The sequence below is a fragment of the Pelophylax lessonae genome (assembly GCF_965119305.1).
Source record: "Pelophylax lessonae genome assembly, chromosome: 4".
NCBI classification, from domain to species: Eukaryota; Metazoa; Chordata; class Amphibia; order Anura; family Ranidae; genus Pelophylax; species Pelophylax lessonae.
The window spans coordinates 101,579,304-101,603,232 of NC_138771.1; the positions used below are offsets into that span (position 1 = coordinate 101,579,304).

The 23,929-nt window shown below is 38.2% G+C and overlaps 1 protein-coding gene across 1 annotated transcript in view; it reads right to left on the reverse strand.

Annotated features, from left to right (window-relative positions):
• Positions 1 to 22,810, reverse strand: part of ALDH1A2 (aldehyde dehydrogenase 1 family member A2) — a 60,065-nt gene extending 37,255 nt beyond the window's left edge. The window contains exon 1 of the mRNA XM_082256057.1: positions 22,555 to 22,810. Within this exon, the coding sequence (XP_082112183.1) occupies positions 22,555 to 22,671 (117 nt within the window). The 5' untranslated portion in view covers positions 22,672 to 22,810. The remainder of the gene's footprint in view (positions 1 to 22,554) is intronic.
• Positions 22,811 to 23,929: the final 1,119 nt, after the last annotated feature.

Below are 23,929 nucleotides of genomic sequence, written 5' to 3' on the forward strand. Positions count from 1 at the left end.
AGATACTGGTACTGTTCGGGTATTTTGACAGTTGCTGGTGCCTGCTGTCACTATACTGTAGCTGAAACTACAGATTTTCCATCCATGCAGTTTAGAAGAGATGGGGGAATTGAGTGATTTCTTAATGCTTAACACTCTGTTCAGCTGCCTGGAGTTTAAACATTTATCCCTAGGGATTTTGCCCGTCCCACACATCCCTCAACCTGGCAGCACCAAGCATTTTTTTTCTTACCCAGCGGCCAAATGGAGCAGTGTAAAAATAAAAAAACAGGCAAATATGTAGAGCTGGGGACTGGGGGGGGGGGGGAGTAAGGGGACCTGTTGCTTTTTCTTGTATACTGTATAAATATGTTAAAACAACATCCATATATCAAGGCACCACTTCTAAAACGTATGGGTATGCTTCACGTGTCCATACATACAATGCAAATTGATTTCAGCTTAGCAGAACTTTTATAAATGTACTGCCAGATAAATTTAAACGAAGAATCACACATTTATTTAAAAGAGGTACAGTAAATAGCTAGCTAGCCAATTTTGTAATTTAATGCTATTGAAATCTGCAAACAACCATGATTTTAAAACTAAACAAAACTGAAGTTTTTCTTACTTACAACCACAGCAACATTGCATAGACAAAGCTCTCAACTGTCCCTGATTTCGAGGGACTGTCCCTTATTTGTAACAAAGTCCCTCTGTCCATCCTTCCTCATTTATCCCTCATTTTGAAGTGATCTATATAGTTGTATATAAAATGCACTTTTTAGCTATCCAAAAGTGTTTTGCAGTGCTAAACCTTTCACCCAATTTCAAATTGCTGCATTTGCAAATTTCAAAAGTCAATATAAAGGAATAGCGGTAAAAAAAAAAAAAGAACTTGTGGGTCTAACCAATCATTTCTTTTGTATAATTCTCCTTTAATGGAGGCTTGGCAAAGGGTGTGTCCTATGCCTATATACTTTTGCTATTAGGGTATCCCTCGCTCCCATCTCAGAAACTAGGGAGGTATGGATAGATTGTAGACAGATTGGCCAGAATGTTTACACATACGTAATTAGTAGACCATTTTGACATACTGTATGTCTGCATGGAGCCTAAAGGCAAGCTATGGGCAATGTTCTTTTGGTTTACTGAAATTCCTGCAAACACTTCTGCCCTTCTGGATGGATGCTGGGGTGTATCAGGGTCAAGTAGACACTTCCACTAACTACTGATTTCAAGACGTGCACTGGCATGACTATCACAATATATACAATATAAAAGCAGATAAGGGCTTGCAAATCAGTGTGTAAAAACCAGCATAACAAATCAAAAATCAGCATTCCGCAGCTTGATTATACTTGTAGAAGCTTCTGTTTTATTAATAAAAATATAATAATGGGAGAAAAGGGCCGCTGGTTCGAATCACAACCATGACACTACCTGCCTGGAGTTTGCATGTTCTCCCTGTGCCTGTGTGGGTTTCCTCCGGGTACTCCGGTTACCTCCTACACTCCAAAGACATGCTGGTAGGTTAATTGGATCCGGTCCAAATTGGCCACACTATGTGTATGTATGAATGTGCGTTAGAGACCTTAGATTGTAAGCTCCTTGAGGGCAGGAACCAATGTGAATGTACAATGGATATGTAAAGTGCTGCATAAACTAACAGTGCTATATAAGTACATGAAATAAATAAATAAAACACACTGCCTGAGCAACAGGATGTGCAAAAAAAGGAAAATGATATCATTCCGCCAGAAAGGACTTCTTGATTGATCTGACTACAGTAAACTTATATCTAAATGGTTGCTGTAGCTTTCTGCATTTTGTACATTGTGATTGTTCTATGTTCCACCCTAAAGTGATACTAAACAATATCCGTATTCACCAAAAATAATCTATACTAGTGACCCTGCTGGATTTGCACATATTTTTTGGGAGTGCCCTTAGGTTAGTAGCTACTGGCGGAAAGTGACCCAGTTTATATCTACCCCAACTACTATACAGGACCCTGTAAAAGTTAGTGTTTGCCTCCTGGGGTTAGTTGGCTCTCTGGCCATTAGTAGGGCGATGTGTACTCTTTTAGGTCTCATATTATTGTATGCCAAGAAGGCAAAAGTGCTCAAGTGGAAATCAGACACAGCCCTTAATCTGCCCATCTGGAAGTGTTTAATCAATAAGGTTGTACCCCTATACAAAGCTACTTATTTGTCCTGGGGTTGCTCTAGAAAATTTGAGAATGCCTGGAACTTGTGGACAGATCCGGAGTGTGCAACAGATGATCAGGAGTCCACAGACTGAATTCATTCCACCCTGATAAGGTTTAGTTTATGATATGAACGAATTTACTCCTCTGCAGGGACTCACATTACATTTGTCTAACTAGGATTCTAAACACGAGTTAATATTCTTCCAATACATTATCCTGATGATTGAGCGGGAACAGGAATCTCATAGTTACATAGTTACATAGTTACATAGTAGGTGAGGTTGAATAAAGACAATAGTCCATCCAGTTCAACCTGTGTAGGTGTGTGTGGCTGTAATCATCTCACATAGCCCTTAATGTCCTGATCCTTGAGATGTTCGTCTAAGAGTCTTTTGAAAGCCACCATACTACACGCAGAAACCACCTCTTGTGGTAGAGAATTCCACAATCTTGTAGCCCTAACAGTAAAGAACCCCCCTCGTTGCCTGAGGTTAAAACGCTTCTCCTCTAATCGCATTGTATGTCCTCGAGTCCTCATGCAATCCCTTCGAATGAACAGCTTTTTTTCTAAGCTGAGATCCCCATTAAGATATTTATAAATTGCTATCATGTCCTTATAATTCATCAACCCAAGTGATTTTATAAGAGAATGACATTGCGAAGTGTATGGAAGTTATGTTGTTTCTTTCTCCTCTTTTTTTTGTTTTGTCTTCTATATTAGGAGGTGTTATTAGTAGTTTGATGTTTTTTGTATTAATTAGCTAGGGAATAAAAAATTATTTTTTAAAAAAAAACCCACATAATAATCTATACACGTACACTACTTAACCATTTGCTTACAGGGCACGTTTACCTGCCTAGGCCAATTTTCAGTGCTGTCGCACTTTGAATGACAATTTGCGTGGTCATGCAACACTACCTAAACAAAATTTTTACCATTTTTTTGAGATGGATAGAGCTTTCTTTTGGTGATATTTAATCACCACTGTTTTTTTTATTTTTTGCTAAACAAACAAAAAAAAAAAAAGACTAAGCATTTTGAAAAAAAAAAAAAAAGTTTTTCTTAATTTCTGTTATAAAGTTTTTCTTCTTCACTGATGTGCGCTCATGGGCACTAATATGCTGCACTGATGGGCACTGATAGGCTGCACTGATAGGCTGTAGTGATGGACACTGATGAGGCAGCACTGATAGGAGGCACTAATGGGCACTGATAAGCGGCAATGATGGGCACTGATAGGTGGCACTGTTGGGCATTGATAGGCGGCACTTACAGGTGGCACTGATGGGCACTAATAAGGAGGCACTGATAAGGCTGCACTAAGAGGTGGCACTGATGGGCAGTGATAGGCAGCACTGATAGGCATCACTGATAGGCACGCCATGGTTATCAGTGTAGATGTCCCCTGCGTGGATTGCTGCTTATTGGCTCTCCTCTACTCACACACTGTCAGTGTCGGCAAATCCTATTTACATTGTGAGCAGCTGTGATTGAACACAGCTGGTCACATGGTAAAGAGCCACTATATTTGGCTCTTTACCCTGATCTGTGATCAGCTGTGTCTGAAGGACTACTGCCATTGTGTGCTGCAGGGGATGCGCAGGAAGTGCAATCATGTGAGGTTGTCAATAGACACCCTCCCGGCAATGTGCAAACGTGATGCAGCTGTCATTCGGCCATAGCGCATTCATAAAGAGGTTAATGGCCCTGTAACCTATTTATCATGAAATTGCTTACTGAGTGACCATAAGACGATGGCTACATTCCTAAATACAGTGAGAATGTGGAGAATGATTGTTGCCAACCTGTAACAGAAAATTAGATCACAGCAGCACATAAAAAGGAATTTGGAAATTTGGAGGAAGCAGAGAGTAATTAAATGGACTTAATCAACACTAGAATAGGTTTTTTTTAAACTAGAGTTTAGTGTCACTTTAATGGTAAAGTTAAAATGTGTGCAGTTGCTTGTGTGTCCATACTATGGAAAGGAAATTGTAAAGTCCATTGGGACAAGTACACATGTGAATGGTCAGCTTCTACTCTGTGAATTGCTGCTGTATAAAAAGTTGTCAATATATAACTAATACACACTCTACATTAACTAATCTCCGTTAAGATCTACTTTACAAACATAAAACCATCTTTTAAGAGGAGATGCTGCCGTTCAGCTTTTCTTTTGTCTCAAAGCAAAACACATTATTGCCATTACTTTCCTATTAACAGAAGTTGATCACATTTAAATTGGCTGTAAATGTCCTACATTTACTCCAGTTTGTGTAAAGTACCTCATCTAGCATCCTGGAACAGTTTCAAGTTTTGAAAAGCAACAGCTGTCGGATTTACAAGCACCTTACACTTAAATAACTTTCTTTTGAAAGTCTTCAGTGTTCTGTGTCAGGTAGTACCAGCCTGCAGACATCCATACCACCAAGCCCACATTCTTTTGTAATAAAAGTAAATTCACTTGGGGGCCTTTAGAATTCGTATACATAGCTCGTCCAGCTATACAGATTCTGATGCTTGTCGATTAAATGTATATGTAGCCAGTACATTTAATCTGACTTTCATTATGGTCACTTCATAAAATTGCCATGTAGTGGACAAGTGATGACACATGGCAAGAAAACACAAGGAATCCCTGCAAAGTTTAAATTAGTTTCCCCCGCCAGCACACGGTTTAATTTATAGAGTGCGGGCTAAGGGTAGTCTGTAAATCAGATAAACTATGACATGAAATCATCCTATCCACTGAATATATATAGCCAACGCTGAAGGCTGCTTGACAAAGAAATGGGAACCCTCGGTGAAGCAGGGCTTGTTTCCATGTAAATCACCCCGCAGAAGCCTTAGAGCCCATTGTTCAAACTCAATAGCAAAAGCCATCCACTAGAGTCATTCTCCTGGATTCAGCGTTAATTAAGGCTGACTTTTTACCATAAATCAGCCCTAGTGTTTTTACAGCTTAATTTGGCATTAAGTACACATATTTAAAGAAAAATAAAAGTAATTGATTAACTACAGCGTGTGTAGGGGATTATTTTTTTAGTATCATATCTCTGGATAATCATCTTGCAGGTAAAGACTATCCAACTGTAAGGAATCATAACAGAAAAAAGAGAATACAGACAAAATAACATTCTAACATTCCTAAAACTGTCCCAAGGCAAGTTTAATAAAGAGGCAAAAAGGGCATTTGTTCTGGCTGGTCAAGAGTCTTACAATTAGTGTTTCAGTAAAGGAGATTTTATATTATCCCCATTTCCCCCATTCCAGGACCCCTTGATTTAAAGGAGGGAGTATCACATTTTAATTATAGGAGCAAAGCAATCCTGAGTGTCAATACTAAATAAACAAAAAAAAACATATTGTATACCTATGTAATATTTATCTCTTACCTAACCAAGATCAATTACAATTTGTGTACAGTAGATTCTAAGAGAATTAAATCTTCCAAAATTACAAAAATGTTTAACTACTTCCATACCGGGCCAATTCTGGCACTCCTCTCCTACATGTAAAATATCATCATTTTTTTTTTGCTAGAAAATTACTCTGAACCCCCAAAAATTATATATGTTTTTTTTGCAGAGACCCAAGGGAATTAAATGGTGGTCATTGCAACTTTTTCTGTCACACAGGATTTGCCCACAGTTTTTTCAAACGTTTTTTGTTTTGGAAAAAAAAAAAAATGGTTTCATGAATCAAAAAAAAAAAGAAAAACACTAGTTAGGCCAGTTTTTTGGTATAATGTGAAAGATGATGTTATGCTGAGTAAATAAATAAATAGGTACCTAACATGTCATGCTTTAAAATTGCTCACACTCGTGGAATGGTGCCAAACTTCGGTAATTAAAAATCTCCAAAGGTGACGCTTTAACATTTTTTACAGGTTACCTGTTTAGAGCTATAGAGGAAGTCTTGGGCTACAATTGTTGCTCTCACTCTAATGTTCACGGCGATACTTCACATATGTGGTTTGAACACCATTTACTGTGGGCGCGACTTACTTATGCGTTCTTTTCTGCATGCGAGCACACGGAGACGGGGGCGCTTTAATTTTTTTATTGTTTATTTTATTTTAATTTTTATATTTTTACACTTTCCCTTAAATTTTTTTTTTTTATCACTTTTATTCTTATTACAGGGAATGTAAACATCCTTTGTAAAAAGAATAGGGCATGACAGGTCTTCTTTATGGAGAGGTGTGGGGTCTAAAGGACCCCACATCTCTCCTCTAGGCTGGAAAGACTGAGATCAAAAAACAAAATGATCTTGGCTTTTCCAGCCAAGTCCATGGCAGTATTTACAACTGCCAGGTGGACGTGATGTCTTAACATCACACCCGGGCCTCTGAGAGTCATAGAGACTGCCAGGAACCACCTGGTCCTCGGTATTCTCTATGGAGAACTTCCCCCACAGGTGGATTCCTTCTCTGGATCGCACAGGTGAGCTGGTAGAAGAACCGGCAGGTTGTGAGAGGGGGAAGGGTGTCCCCTCCCGCCGCCTGTAAGAATGATCAAGCGGCTGAACTGCCGCTATGATTGTTCTTACGGTGCAGTAAATCGGTGCTGCAAAAGATGATGTCTGAATAATGCCTTTAGCTGCAGCCTTCATTCAGATATCCCCATTCAAAGCCCAAGATGTCCTTGGGCAGGAAGTGGTTAATAGCCACAGATTGCTTAGATATGCTTGGTGTGCCCTCCAAGACTGCAACATTAATGTGTTCAGTGTTAAGGTCACATACATATTTCAGCAAATATTACATAAAATAATTATTCAACAGGTGGTGAAAATGCAAGATCCACTTAAAAAAATAAATAAATAAAAAGCAGCTTAAAGCCTTTGTTACCCCAACACTTCATATCCCTGATATGTGCCTGCTGTACCATGTACCTGTATGAGAAAGCATCCTGCTCTCTTTGTATTGCTTCCTGTATGTGAAATCCCTGGTGTTCCTGCTAGTACCCTTGCTTTCCTATTAAAAATTGACCACACTATGCAGGAGAGCACAATGTGGTCACTCAGTTCTCTAGCTATGTTGGGAACTCAATGACTTGTCCTGACATGCCCCCACTGCACAGCCATTCACTTGGAAGCTCAGTGTGCTGCTGCTTCTCCTCCCCCCAGATCTTATGCAGCTGATAACAGAGGGAACGTGAATGCTTAAAAAGGGAAAAAAGATATTTATAATGTTTTTTTATAATGTATGTATAATATTTTTTTTTTTCATATCTATACAAAAATGTTTTAACTTTAATTTCTATTTTAAACTGAATGGGTTGTTTTACAAGGTGATCATTTAAAATCACTTTAATGATTACGTTCCATTTAGATCTATGTGTTTGTGTACAGATAGGTGGGGTTTTTTTTGTAGTGTTGGGCAAGTGATTGCGATGCATCAATGTGTGTTTCTTTTGTGCGTTGACAAGCTTTGATGTGCTTTTTTCAGATTAAGAATTTGGAGTGGAAATGGTTGACCAACGCTTGTTAATACCTATTGCCAATGCATCAAAGGGTATATTATATGGATTCGATGCATTACTATCAACTTTTTTTGAGCTTCCCAATGCACTGAAAAGCAGAAAATTAAACGGACATGACATATTTTTCAAAAATCACTGTACTGGAGCTCTGAGATGGGAACAGACATTGTTTTTACTATGAGCATCCATGACATATACATTTTAGAAACCCGCAGCAAGTGCATTAAAAAGCAGTAGTATAAAGTGGCCCTTGTTACTTGCCCAATTTGGATGCTGTGATGCAATTATAGTGTATTTTATGCCTGGGCCATTAAGAATAATGAATAAAAGAATTACCAACATATAGAATGTGTATGTAGAGGGATAACCTGGTAGAAAGAGGTTAAGTGACCTATACAGGGGAACAAGATACTGTATTCTTCCTTTTTCTAAATTTAGACCCCATGGACTCATAGTATTGTTAATTAAAATGTTGATTTAATGCTTAAAATGCCAGTAAACAATTTAAGAACCATATACATATTTGAATACACCTATACTGAATATACTGAATATTGGTTTAAAAGCTGACAATAAACATAAATATTCTGATAATTCCTATTCCTACGGAATTCATTACAGTCAGAAAAAGCAGAAAGCACTTTTCTGAATACTTTTGTGCCTTTGTATTGAAGTACTAAATCAAGAAGTTTAGCAAGAAAATCAGGTAAGTAGGAGTCAATAATGGTGGTTTCCATGTTTCTAGATAGGTTTCTTCTAAGGGTATGTATACTTTTTTGAGCATTTTTAGAGATTATAGTATATAAGTAATTATAGAGGCATTTTTAAAGGATTTGCTGTTGTTTTGTTTTCTTGAGTTTCGTCACGTCTTGAAATAAGAAGACCACCATGTGTGGTTTGATTACCCACAATGATTTTGTCACATTCTTCACAAATACATTCACATGCTCTGTGATGCATCTTCAAAGCATTTCCCTAGCGTTCTTTTAGACCTCATCATGCACATTGGGCATTTAACCCCGGAGCATGAGGATCCGGCATTTAGCTGCGGCTAGAGGTCACAGGCACACCATCCAGCCCTGTTGCTGGCAGCCTGTCAAACTCTATAAGGGTCTATGGAGCTGGGTGGTGCACCCAACAGTATGTACATTTAGGGCAGAACATGCCCAAGGAGGAATGCCTGAAATGTAACCAGTCTGCATTATGGGCATTTGTCCCTGGATGCATGTTGCCCTAAACAGAAGGACCACTGAGTATTTAGAAACATTGCAATATAAGATACATTGCAATGAAGCCAAATGCAAGTGTAACAACAGCGAGAGAGACTTAAAGTAGAAGAAAAGCCTAACACTACTCCTAAAAACTTTCTGCCTCCTCCTACCTATCCTGCATACCCTGTGTAAAAAAGATCTGGATGCTTACGTTTTTTAAGTCCGCTCCGTTCTGGTCATGTGATCCTGCAGCTCCGCCAACCCTGAGTGGCTGCCATGGGAGTGTATGGGTGACATTGTGGTTCCTGGAATTCACAGCTGTTGTAAATATACCCGGGAGTCGGGGCTCCTGAATCACATGACTGGAGAAACTAAGTACACAGATCTTTTTTAGGCAGGGTATGCAGGATAGGTAGGAAGAGGGGGGAGGGATTTTTTAAGAAAAGTTAGTGTTAGTGTTAAGCTTTTCTTCCACTATAAAGAGGCATTTATTAAAAATTCACTAGTGGTAAATCACTCTGATTTAAAACACATACACCTGGAAGATTCACCTATTGTAAATGTACTGTAATTCTCTTGTATGCATTTGTACTGTATCTGAGCCGCACGGTTTCTAAGTTGTTAGCACCTCTGCCTTGCAGCATTAGGGTCATGGGTTTAATGCCCAACCGCGCCACTAACTGCGTGGAGTTTGCATTTTCTCCCTGTGCCTGCATAGATTTCCTCCCACACTCCAAAGAAATGCTGGTAGGTTAATTGGCTTCCACTAAATTGTCCCTAATACGTGTATGCATGAATGTGAGTTTGGGATTTTAGATTGTAAGCTCCTTGAGGGCAGAGACTGATGTGAATGTACAGGATATGTAAAGAGCTGCGGAAATTGATGGCGCTATGTAAGTACCTGTAATAAAATAAATAAAAACTGCATTGTCTCGCTTTACTTTTTAAAATGCTGAGCAAAGTCTAAAAACATACAGTATCTCACAAAAGTGAGTATACCTCTCACATTGCTGTAAAACCTTTAATATATCTTTTCATTTGACAACACTGAAGATATGACACTTTGCCACAATGTAAAGTAGTGCGTGTACAGCTTGTATAACAGTGTAAATTTGCTGTCCCCTGTAAATAACTCAACACACAGCCATTAATGTCTAAATAGCTGGGAACAAAAGGGAGTACACCCCTAAGTGAATATGTCCAAAGTGGGCCCAAAGTATCAATATTTTGTGTGGCCACCATTATTTTCCACTGGTGTCCACTCCCACTCCTCCCATCATGGAGCTAGTGGATGTTTGAGACCTTGCGCTTCTCCACCTTCCATTTGAGGATGCCCCACATTTGGCATTCTTGGAGGTGTGTTTGGGGTCGTTTTCATGTTGAAATACTGCCCTGTGGCCCAGTCTCTGAAGGGAGGGGATCATGCTCTGCTTCTGTATGTCACAGTACATATTGGCATTCATGGTTCCCTCAATGACCTTTAGCTCCCCAGTGCCGACAGCACTCATGTAGCCCCAGACCATGACACTCCCACCACAATGCTTGACTGTAGGCAAGACACACGTCTTTGTACTCCTCACCTGGTTGCCGCCACACACACTTGACACCATCTGAACCCAATAGGTTTATCGTGGTCTCATCAGACCACAAGACATGGTTCCAGTAATCCATGTCCTTAGTCTGCTTATCTTTAGCAAACTGTTTGCAGGCTTTCTTGTGCATCATCTTTAGAAGAGGCTTCCTTCTGGGACCATGCAGACCAATTTGATGCAGTGTGTGGCATAGGGTCTGAGCACTGACAGACTGGCCCCCCACCCCTTCAATATCTTCAGCAATGCTGGCACCACTCATACATCTATTTCCCAAAGACAACCTCTGGATATGACGCTGAGCATGTGCACTCAACTTCTTTGGTTGACCATGGCAAGGTCTGTTCTGAGTGGTACCTGTCCTGTTAAACCGATGTATGGTCTTGGCCACCATGCTGCAGCTCAGTTTCTCAGGTCTTGGCAATCTTCTTATATCCTGGGCCATCTTTATGTGGAGCAACAATTTTTTTTAGATCCTCAGAGAGTTCCTTGTCATGAGGTGCTATGTTGAACTTCCAGTGACCAGTAAGAAAAAGATAGAGTGATAACACCAAATGTAACACACCTGCTCCCATTCTCACCTGAGACCTTGTAACACTAATAAGTCACATGACACCAGGGACAGAAAATGGCTAATTGGGCCCAATTTGGACATTTTCACTTAGGGGTGCACTCACCTTTGTTGCCAGCGGTTTAGACATTAATGGCTGTGTGTTGAGTTATTTTGAGGGGACAGCAAATTTACACTGTTATACAAGCTGTACACTCACTACTTTACATTGTAGCAAAGTGTAATTTCTTCAGTGTTGTCACAAGAAAAGGTATAATAAAATAATTACAAAAATGTGAGGGGTGTACTCACTTTTGTGAGATACTGTATGTAGACCCTAACAAAGAATTTTTCTTATTTGCAAAGATGTACGTTATGTTTTTTTTTTTTTTTGTGTGTGTTTTTTTTAAATTTTGCCCTGTAATTATGTAAATCTAAAGCCAAAATGTTTATTACCATATAAAAAGAGTGTGGATGTGTTATTACCCCTGTTTTGCAAACTGCATTTCATTTTGGATTTCTCTTTTCTTCCTGTTTTGAACACACAGTGGGAGGAAATCTGTCCAAAGACATGGAAATCCCTCCTTCACTTGTCACTGGACCTGATATCCCCATTTATATGTTTTGTTTTTATTCTGATTCTGGTGACAACTCAAAATGATGTATTTTACCTTACTTTCTGTCCCAGTGACAATGGTCACCAAAAAAGGGGGAGAAATTACCTAGCAGGGACATAGACATAGACAACAAAAGATCCTTCCCCACTTAATTAAAGAACTAAAGAAAAAAAGATTTAGGCCCCCTAGACCCTATCTATAATGTCATTAGAATGGCATTACACTCTTCACAATGGAATCCACATTTATTTTATATTACAGAAAATCTGGCTTAATTCTGATGGCTCCAGTAGGGAAGATTTCAAATAAAGAACGGCACCAGTGACCTTTAACCATCAAGATGATAATCTTTTTTTCATATTTTTTCATAAGTTTGCAATAAAACAAGTAGAAACATACATTGTTCTATGCAAATACAGAATCACATCTGTTCCCCCCTAAGCAAAATTTTGTTTTATAAACAGTTTTAATGGGCATATAAAAGTATGTCCATAGCTAAGATAATGGGCACCTGTGTATAAATCTGAACAGGAAATGTTCCTTTATAGATGTTTTACAGATAGAAAAGGGCTGCCTTTATCTTTACGTTTTACAAAGGATCAATGTACACAGAAATTTTGATGACTTTCTCCAAGAAATAAACCCCCTCAAACCAAAATACAATGCTGCTTATCGTAACATTGTAACACAGGACAAACTTGGTTGTCCAAGTGAAGTTGGGAAGACATTTGGTGCAGTTTGTACATGCCTTCCACAAGACAGGAGGTCAGTACTGTTTGTTTTCCAAGCCACAGGGGGCAACTGTTGAACAGCATAGCACACAAATGTTTTAGTATGAGTTGAAATCAGATGAATTGTTTGATCAAAGTGCTCAGGAGTTGCTTTGGACCAAAACTTCTAGAGCATAGGAAAGACTGAACTGGATGGACATTTGTCTTTTATTTAGCCTAAATAATAATGTAGCTTAAAGCAGATCTTCACTCAGTTTTTCTACTTTACCCATTGCTTTTCACCCCAGATGCTCTTTCACACAATCACAAGTTTATTTATTTTTTAATCTATTTTTATGTTTCTGGCTTAGGCTTCTATAATGCTTGCCTTGGGGTACACAGGTCATGCATCCCAAAGAGCTTTGGGGCCATTTTCACCACACTGTGCATGCGCACAGGTACCAGCTGCTAGAACCCATAAGAGACTTCATCCATGCTGCCCATATTCGTTATTTGTTTTAAAAGCCAATAACTGTAGTCTCAGAATATGATTTGGTTTAGAGGTCAGTATAATCAAAAGGAAGAGAGGCACACTGATGATATCTTCATAACCAAAACTTTTTTTCAACATGTTTTACTCCTGGGATTACCCTATGATTAAGTCCGTCGGGTGAACATGTCAGAGGCATGGTCCTGGAGGTGGGACCATGTGCTGAAACTTTTTTTTGGTGAAGACATCTTTATTGTACTCAAAAAAAAAAAAGGACTAGAGATGTCCTACCACATAGTGGCCAAATTGAGGGCTTACATAGGGGGACTTTTTTGACCCTACAAACAGTAGATGGTTTACAGGGTCGATACACCCAAAACTAATACTTCAGCTTTGGTAGATGATGGCGAGTGTAAGCACATGACATTTTTTTTATATCTTATAGGTAATAATTTTGTGAGACCCCTGCTATTGAGTTCCAAGTTTTTCAGACCTACCATGGCCAAGGGATGCCTACCATTCTCTTTGCATTTATTTTCCATTGTGGAAAATTCAGCAGGAGGGATTAAATGACCATCACAATTTCATAGACTGAAACATACCAGTTTTTGTTACTCATAACAATAAATGGTGACACCAATACCGATAATAATAGATAAAACCAAAAATGATCATGATCCAACTTTCCAAAAGACAAACACTTTGCAGAGAACTGCACAACCTTAAATATTTAGCCAAGCATACACAAAAATCTTAAGAAGAGGTAATGGAGGAATGAGGCCAGATACTACACACTACACACACTGCTAATGACAAAGTTGGAACTTAATTTGAGCAGGATTTCTAACCTGTCTAGTGGATCTTCCTAAAACCCTACCAGTATATAACTGATCAGGTGACTGTTCTTCTCATAACCATAGGTGGCTTTATTTATTTGTTGATAAACATGCATCAAGTTACTACTAGGGAGAGAAAACTTATAGGGGTTGATTTACTAAAAGTAAATAGCCGGTTCACTTTGTAAGGGAATTTATACATTGCTTAGTAAATATGGTGGAAATTCACTTTGCAAAGAATACTCAAATTACAAGAAAGAAAAATTAAAAAGAAAAACTTTATTTTTTGCTTGCAAATGATGCAATGATGAAAATCAGCAGAGCTTCGCCTCTTTCACAAAGCTAAGGAAACTTTCTTTGTAAAGTAAAAATCCCCTTGCAAACTGAAGAGCCGTGATATTTACATCAAGCCCATAGTTTTCATTAGTATTGTCCCTATAGTGTGACAGGGTGACAACACAGGAGCATGAATGGAAGAAAGAGAAAGAAGGGTGTCATCCGGTAAGTAGGCAGTGTCTAAAAAAGACTTTTAAAGCAGGAATACTAAAAACTACAATTAACTTTGTACATTTAAAGATTGTAAATGTGTATTCAAAATTAGATAAACATGAAACACAATTCATTCATGTATTTATTAATTTATGATTTGGTTTATATCTTCTTTAAGAGTATATTAGTGTTTATATTTTTATCTGTATATACTACATTGCTATACAACGCCTTGTAAATTATTGCATTTTTTTTTGTAGATCAAAATGCTTTGCCCTAAAGAAGAGTAGTATTATACAGAAAGCCTCATCATAAGAAGTCTTTCCGCAACATACACATCTTGCAGGATATCACTGCTAAAGGTCATTAGATTGCATAGCAAAAAGACCAAAGGGTACAATATACCATCAGCACATTTGTATTTGCTATACAGTTTTTTAAGTTTGTTGTTTCTGGTGAAAGTATCTAAATTAAGGACAGATTAATTTACATTAGGCTAAGCTGCACAAACAAGCAATTTAATTGAAAACATTCCTAAATTCTGGCTTGCTACCAGGATTATTTGAGCAAAAAAAGAACAGCTTTTACTTATTTTTTAGTATGGACATACTTTCATTGAGAGCTTTTATAACTCGCACATCATCTTTATCACAGTTCTCATCAGATACAAGAATACATTTAAACTTCATGTTTAGTTTCACAGAACCATGCTAATATACAGATCTATCATATTCTATGGTGTATTGGATTTGCAAAAAATTGTTCATTACCATCTTTCTAAAATAGGTAGCAAGGTTACTAATTGGCTAGCACTTGCCTTGCTGCACTTGCCTTCTGGGTTTGGAAAAATGTACCAGTTAGCTGGCTTTCATGAAAAAAATGTAATTGTTGTGTGCATATGACTGTAGAATGGTGTAATATTACATAGGGACACTAGCTAGCAAGCTTCTTTAGGGGCAGGCCCTGGTCAAGGATTACATTTTTTCCCTGTAAAGGGCGGGAGAAAAAGTTTTGGTAATGCTTTATGAGTGCTGGCAGCTCTGCACACGGCAGGTTTTTCCATCATTCACCCTTAAGACACTTATGTTATTTGGCTATGCATTATTGCCAAAATTGTGTACAAACAAACCTAATCACAAATTTTGAAATAAACCCCAAATCTATTTTGCAGCATCTTTGGAACCAGGCTTCAACATATATAGTTTTCATATGCAAATCATTTTTCAGGATTTGTTGCAAAGTTTCTTATCTGAAGACTCTGATAGTAACAGTACTTCTTGTTGCAGTCTGACAATGCTAAGTCATTGCCTTGCAATTGGTAGAAGCATTGTCACCCTGCAGTGGGAGTTCTGTCTCTTAGCCTGTTGGGATCTTATCTGATAGAACTGGTGGGCAGCCCAACAGGTCAACTGATGGAGCTCTTACAGCCGGCTGACAATGCTTCTGCCATATGTGAGGCAATGGCTTAGCATTGTAAGCATGCAACATGAAGTGCTATTACCGGCAAAATCTTCAGGTATGAAACTTTGCAACAGATTCACAAAAAATGATTTGCTAAAGAAAACTGTATACTGTTAGGCATGATACCAAACATACTAAACCGTAGATTTTGAGTTTACTTGAACTGGCCATAGAAAGATCGAAATTCAGCCAGTTAAGCAGGAACTAGACTCATTTTGAATCATCTATGGGCAGGGTAGTTGTACTGAAGTCAATCTATCAATCGACTACAGTACAACCAACCTGTCTGGGTTTTTTTTTTTTTTTTTTTGCTCAATCACTGTCGGCGGCTATCACTGCCGGCGGCTATCACTGCCGGTAATGATCATTGAATTCTGAAGGTTGGGAAACCTCCCGCTGTCAGAATAAAAGAGCGCAGCACCTGGGATTCCCCTATCAACACAGTCAGTGTTGATGGGGGAATCAAGCAATTTTCTTTCCTTAAATGTGTGGTTGAAGGAAAGAAAATTGCATAATGTGTTGTCAGCCTTACATTTTAATGTAAAAAAAAGCCTAACTACCACCCCCCCATCCCCTATCCTGCATACTATGTACAAAAAAGATGTATGTACTTGCCTATTTGTTATCCGGTGCGCTCAAATTATCCCGCAGCTCCAGCTCCCCTGTGTCAGTGAGTAGCCTCTCCAGGGGAAAGGGGGAAGCACCAACAACGGCTGGCTAATGAGAGCCTATAGGGGGGATTTATTAAACTGGAGCAACTATGCATATAACCAATCAGTTTCTAACTTCAGCTTGTACAATTAAGCTTTGACAATAAAATCTAAAAGCTGATTGGTTACTATGCACCAGATCCTGTGTGCTCCAGTTTTAGTAAATCTCCCCCATGGGCGATGTCACGCTCTCAAAATTCACAGTCATTGTCAAGCTCTCCCTTACACAACTGCAGGATCACATGATTGGACCACAATGGATTGAAAATAGGTAAGTACGCAGATCTTTTTCATACAGTTTAGGAGAGATAGGTAGGAAGAGGGGGGAGGAGATTTTTAGGAATAGTTATAATTAAGGTTTTTATGAATATTCCAGCTCATACTCAGCCATTACTGTATTTGAAAGAATTTCTGTGGAACCCCATGGACTGCACAGTGTATGGCAATAATACTATGTGTTTGTTTTAACCAATAAACAATAAAAAGTGGAGGGGAACACATTTAAACATAATAGATAAAGTACGCCACTTTAGATACAATATCATTGCACAAGAATAGCATGCAGATAAAAAGAGATAAAAAAAAAATCCTTTTGTTAAATGCACACTGGCCTCCCTGCTGTTTATGTGACAGAATTATGTCCAGTGTTGCAAACACAATGACACATAATTACTGAAGAGTTAAAACCACCATTGTAGCATTAATCACCCAGATGGTAGAAATGGCTATCAGCATGTAAAGGCATGAATGGCTGTATTAATTACGCTACCCCATGCAGCCACATAACATTCTTTTAAAAGTACACCAATAAATATCCATTTGTGAAGGTTAATTTAATGCAGTTATCTTGTACTATATATGTCGCCAATTTCATCCATTAATCAAGTAGTAAATTCTCTAGAGGACCAGCTAAAGTCACATGCTGCTATCCAAGGTTCACAGCCTTTACAGTCCCTAAAGACTGGTAAACTGGAGTGTACTTATCTACAAATCATTCCTATTTCATTTTCTTCTTCATATACTAGTCTACAGTCATGTATGTCAACATTTCTTTTATGATGGCCTTTTGTTTAGATTGGATAACCAGAATTTTTCTGTGTGGCGTCTATGGCCATCTCTTCAGTCTTGTACACAGGGCTGCCATCAGGGGGGTACAGCCCATACAGATGTAGGGGGCCCGGGCGTCCCAAGGGGCCCAGTCCCTCAGGATGCCCTGTGCTCCAAGTTTGCACCTCTTTTGTTCCTTTCCTCCCCTACAATGACAACTAGTCCCGACTCCCGCTGGTGCCACCCGCTGCACTGGCTCCTGACTCCCATCCTGCCGCTGGCTACTGCTGTCAAAATTATTGGTTGCTAGGACCGCCTGGCAACCTAGCAGCCAATCATATGCATTCACAGGCCCCCGCAGAGGAGGAGGATGTAACCTGGTGGTCAGGCCCAGAGGGCCCAGGCCTAAAGCTGTGTAAGGGGCCCGAAAATTTCTGATGGCTGCCCTGCTTGTACACTATGGGGAACAATATTATTATTCTTTATCCCCCATATTATTGGGTTTAACCTTCACAACGTGCTTTACAAGTGGAACCCGAAGCTATGAGGGTCTCTGCTTATCTGTGTATGAAGCGTGGAAGCGGAAAACAATTTATTCTTTTTTCACAGGCCATGTACATTTTTTAGATAGTAGAATGTATCATTAATTTGTACGGTATAATATAAACTTTACCCCTTCCTTATAAAAGTGCAGCTTTTATATGAGTCCTTGCACTTGTTCAAACATTATTTTGCTTTTGGTGGAAGCCAGTTAACCTGGCAGGGTCTGAGTAAAACTTGAGTATTTGAGGCAAAACATCAAAAACATGTGGATAGCCTACACACTCCATGCAAATAGTGTGGTTGGTTTGCTAGAGCAGGATTTCCCAAACTACGGCCCTCCAGTTGTTCAGGAACTACAATTCCCATCATGCCTAATCATGTATGTGAATGTCAGAATTTTACAATGCCTCATGGGATGTGTAGTTCTACAACAGCTGCAGGGCCGTAGTTTGGGAATCCCTGTGCTAGAGGACTAGCAGAGAAGTTGCAAGGAGAACATTCTCTTAGCCTACTGAAAAAAAGTTTAAGCTTTGTTTACAGCGCAAGCTTGCTCAATCATATACAAGGCAAAATCCATTTTTGTTTTTTAAAATGTATCATCCACGTGATTGGGCGTTCATAGTGTATAAAGCTTTGCTTTATATTCTACTCCTTTAGTAAACTATCACCATGTCTTGGTGAGGATGGACCATGGCCACAATGTTAACCATGCCTCTGTGTATATACTGATCAATGTATGTGCTACAAATTTTCATTGAAACACATATATGTATAGTTAAAGGCACAGTAGAAGATAATTGAAAACTATTTGCAAAAATTCCACCTGGTCTTGAGCCAAAGGTGATCTGCTCATCCGCGCAACACACACTTTCCTCTATGAAAAAGGCATTAAAATTGTTAATAATGTGACAGTCAAACTGTAGGTATGGATGACCTGAGGAACAGATTAGTGGTTATTGTATGTCATATTTGTATTACCCCATTTCTGTATGTTGAGCTTTGGGTTGTATTCTCATTGCAGTTTTTACAAATGTTTGTGATTAGAACGTAATTCCATTTTTTTAGTGTAATTCTTTGTACGCCATCATAGACAGTGCCAGTGGCACTATCGTAGTTACCTTTTTATGCATTAGTTTATCAACTGCCACACTATTTAAATGAGAGTAAATATTTTAAATTTTAGATTGTAAGCTCTCATGAGCAGGGCCCTCTTAGTCTTTCTGTATTAAATTGTTATAACTGTACTGTCTCCCTTTACATTGTAATTTGCTGCACAAAGTGTACAAGTATATAGACCCTAAAGTACTGCGGAAATTGTTGGCATTATATAAATCCTTTCTAATAATATGAACAATATGTTCACTGGACACTGATAATATTATTACCGTAGGTTTTATCATTAACGTATTATATAACTTACGCTGGGTTAAAAAGTAGCCTCCCAAATACAGTAACAAAAAAAAAGTAGGTCTGTATAAATTATTTTTGTAGTCACTCCACACTATGATAGTTTTTTTTTTTTTTTTTTAAATGAAGTGCCTTCAAAATCTGTTATAGAGAGTGTCTCTATGCAATAGATTTAGCACTGTCACTTTATGCCAGGAGGACCCCAATAGCCACATATAATGTTTATTATATATTTATTATATCATTATACTATACCTTTCTGTCCTCTTTAGAGGTTTACCTACATTCATTTGCATAATATAACTGCATGCTTTTGGAAGTTTTGGGAATATATTCCTAAATAACATGGGCTTTTATTAGAATGTATGACTGAAAGCTAATTAAAAATCAAAACAATTTATTAACAGAATGTGTTTAGAAAATATTTTTATAGCAAGTGTGTGAACCTTTTCAGTAACCCCTGGAAACAAAGGTATTTATTTTAATTAGTATATGTTAAACTGATAAAAAGGTGTCATCTAGCTACTGCTAGTTATTGTATTTATCATACGATTATTGTGCATTGCAACTCATTATTAATTACATACCACTTCTTAGTAATTAATCTTGGGATTCCCTTATTTTGCAATACAGTCCATACAAACTTTAAACTGTACATCTTTTGCAGCAGAGACATAGCAAGTATTACTTTGCCTGCATAATAATATCTCAAAAGCTAATTTTCTACAATAGCTTTAATAAATGCATGAACTCACAGTCCATGATGTCCTGCTTTGGCAGAGCTATAGTTACATGCTCATTGAAACTTGGTATTTTTGTTTAAACATCCACTGCTCTCCACATACAGATATGGATTAAATCAGGTCACTTTCCCAGGACCTTCTGGGCTGCCTAATAAAAATCTGGCAACAGGTTAGATGTGTAATCTTTAGCTTTAATAGATACCACCTTTTTATTGATGCACAGGTCAAATATGGCATCAAAACAGCACAGGATGCTGACGTTAGACCTTCCTTAATTTACTTATATGTGGTTGGAAACACAGGGTGAATGGAGGGTAGAGAGTAAAATGCAATGATCGGTGGTTACTATACAAAGAACCGGGAGTCTAACACATAATATTCAGTGAGATTTACTCATACTTGAGAAAAATCATCTAAAAATACACATTTTTGACAGATCTGAAGATGTGATGGGGTTTGATTGCATGCAGAAGGTTTGGATCGCTCACTACATATAGATCGCACATATTGTATGTACAAACCTAACTTAAATACTGCTACAGCATGAAATAAATAAACATAGGTATATATATATATATATATATATATATATATATATATATATATATATATATAGTGTAAGTAGATATATTTTCGGGATCCTATATACATAATATTTAAATTATTATAGGGTTGTAAAGGCAGAGGCTGGATCCATTCTCAGTGGTGGAAAGTATGAAGTGTCACCGAAAAGCTTCAGCTCTCAAGTTTGCATACATTTCTATCTGCTAAAAAGTTGGAGTTTAGCGATGTCCTTTATTGGCTGTGCTGAGTTATGAAAGATACAAACTTTGGGGATAACTCAGATCCCTTTGTCGGGCTTTATACATTAGCCAATAAAGGGTATACCTCCAAACATCCACTCTCACTATTACTATGTCTATCTGCTGATATAAGGTAGATTTATTAAAAGCCTATATACCCATTTATGTGCACAGAAAAAAAAAAAAGATTTTTTTTTCCTTTTTTTTTTGCACATGATTGGGTGTTAACAGTGAACGCAGCTTCACCTTCTGTACTCAGTGAAAAGTCTATAATCTTTAATAAATCAACCCCTAAAAAGCATACTGTTACATATCAACAGGAGCATTTTCAACACTCAATCATGTGCACAGAAAAAATAAAGATTTTTTTTTTCTGGCTTGCGAGTATTAACAGTGAACAGTTTCACCTTATGCACTTAGTGAAAAGTCTATAATCTTTCAGTAAATCAGTCCTTGTAAAGACAGACTATTACATATTAATATATAACTCAGATCTATAGTTATAGCAATAAAAAAAATCAATTGAAGCGTTCAGATATTAGCCTATACATTTTTAGTGTCCCCTATTGTACCTTTTATGAATTAATAGTAAGTTATTACTGAGTTATTGTCGAGTTATAATTTTTAGTGCCTTTTATCCTAATAATGAGCTATTTTTGATTTGTTATTATTGAATTAATTATTAATAGTGAACGTGTTTAAGTGCCCCCTATTTTTGATTATCTAGTTAATGAATAATATAATAATAGTGAAAGTATGTTTAATGCCTCCTATTGGACCCTTTATGAGATAGTGAATTAATATTGAGTTATAATCGAGTGAATTAATAATAATGAGAGCCTTTTTAGTGTCCCTATTGTACCCTTCATTGGATAGTAATACGTTGATATTGAGTTAAGTGCATACATTTATAATAATGAGAGACTTTTTAGTGTCCCTATTGTACCCTTCATTGGATAATATTATTGAGTTATAAGTGCATACATTTATAATAATGAGAGAATTTTTAGTGTCCCTATTGTACCCTTCATTGGATAATATTATTGAGTTATAAGTGCATACATTTATAATAATGAGAGAATTTTTAGTGTCCCTATTGTACCCTCCATTGGATAGTAATACGATATTATTGAGTTATAAGTGCATACATTTATAATAATGAGAGAATTTTTAGTGTCCCTATTGTACCCTCCATTGGATAGTAATACGTTATTATTGAGTTATAAGTGCATACATTTATAATAATGAAAGACTTTTTAGTGTATATTGTATCTTCTGTGAGATAATAGGTGATACATATTAGAATACAATGGTATCCTGCAAAATACAAAGTAGCTAATGATAAAGCATAAATATATAAACATCCGATAAACATAAAATGTGTTTAGTAATACATTGAACGAAGTTATTCTGCTGCTTAGGATCTGTTCTACCTCCAGTGTAGTGTTAGGATTTAAGTCCCTGTCCTTGGCAATGTCCCTGAATGGGCACAAGGCACATTAGCCGACAATTGCAGGATAGCAGAGCTGGAGGGATCTGTGAATTCCTGCGCTGGGATCTAGGGAATGTGGATCAGATTACAGAGTTCCAGCGCAGCCTGATAACTTCCATTAGGACTGATCTACCCTGTGCTGCGTGCAGGCAGCAGATCCAGGCTTGGTGACTCCTCTTACCTTGGTATGCTTGACCTCCAGGTTTGGAGTGGGTGAGGGCAGCAGATGCAAAGAGGCCATCAGGGCAGCAGGATCTGTCTTCACTTCTCCAGGCATCTCTATTTTACTGGAAGTCATAGCTGGGATGCTGGATGGACTAAGCCTTCTCCCTCTCTGGATCTTTTCAGCTGACCTAATATTTGTTTGTAGTAGGGGAAGAGATGAGTGTTCTGGATATTAGCTCTCTTCCTCTGTATATAGGCAGGTGTCAAGCTAGGTCTCTTCTTATTGGACATCATGGGAGAAGCAGGGGGGGCTGGTTCATCCTATGATGATATAATTACAAACGTCTATTTACATAAACCACTCAGCACAAGCCTATTCAGTCCCATCGCCAGTCAATGGGACTTCCCTTCCTTTTAACACGTTCAGTGCTGAAGAATGTGATTGGGGCTCTCCTAACACCTCCACCCAGTAGTGTGATGGAGCCCTCCTTGGCTTGCACACAGCTCCATCCACATTTGGAGAGACATGGCAAGGGATTACTTGGCACTAATTAAAAACGAATTAGCACCTCTATGTTGTGTTCAGCTCATCGGAAAACAACCAAAAGGGTTTAGACAATCAGAGAGTGTCACACACTCACTGCCTATTACATACTAGCAGCTCAGAACCTAATTAGATACAATCTGTAAAACAGGACCTCTGGATGCTCTGCAATGCATGACTGTGAACAAGTGATTCCATTTGTGTTCCTAATCCTTGCTGATTACTCTGTGCTCTGGTTAGGAAACTTTTCCAGACTTGCTTGCTTTTTACAGCTGTGGGATGGATTTGCAGGTAGTCAGTAAAGTCTATACAGTAGGAAGTGTGACAGTATGTGTGGATGGTCCTTTTAAAATCTGCTTTCTTCCTATTATAGGTATTTATATAACATCGATTATTTACACAGAGCTTTACATATATTATTAATTAACATTAGCCCCTGCCCTCAAGAAACTTACAATCTAATGTCCCTACCCAGTGCTGGGACAAGGTCATCTAGAGCCCATGGTGAGCATACCAAATTACCCCCACCCCCAGATGTATGAGCATCATGAGTCAGCATACCCCCCCCCCCCCAAAAAATAAATAAAAAAAAAATAAAAAAGAAACCAGCTATCTGGACGCTTACTCCCTAAGCAAATTCAAATTTGTCTCCTAATGAAATCCACTTCCCAGCACGATTTTTTTCCCTCTCAACATCTCTAGCTCAAATCCACGAATTCTTGATATGCCCCCAGTACAAATCCACCCCCCCTCCCCCAAAAACAAAAATTCCCCTTTGAGCACAAATCCTCTCCTCCCATGCACTCCGAATTCCTCCTCCCAGCACAAATTCTCCCAATCCTCCACC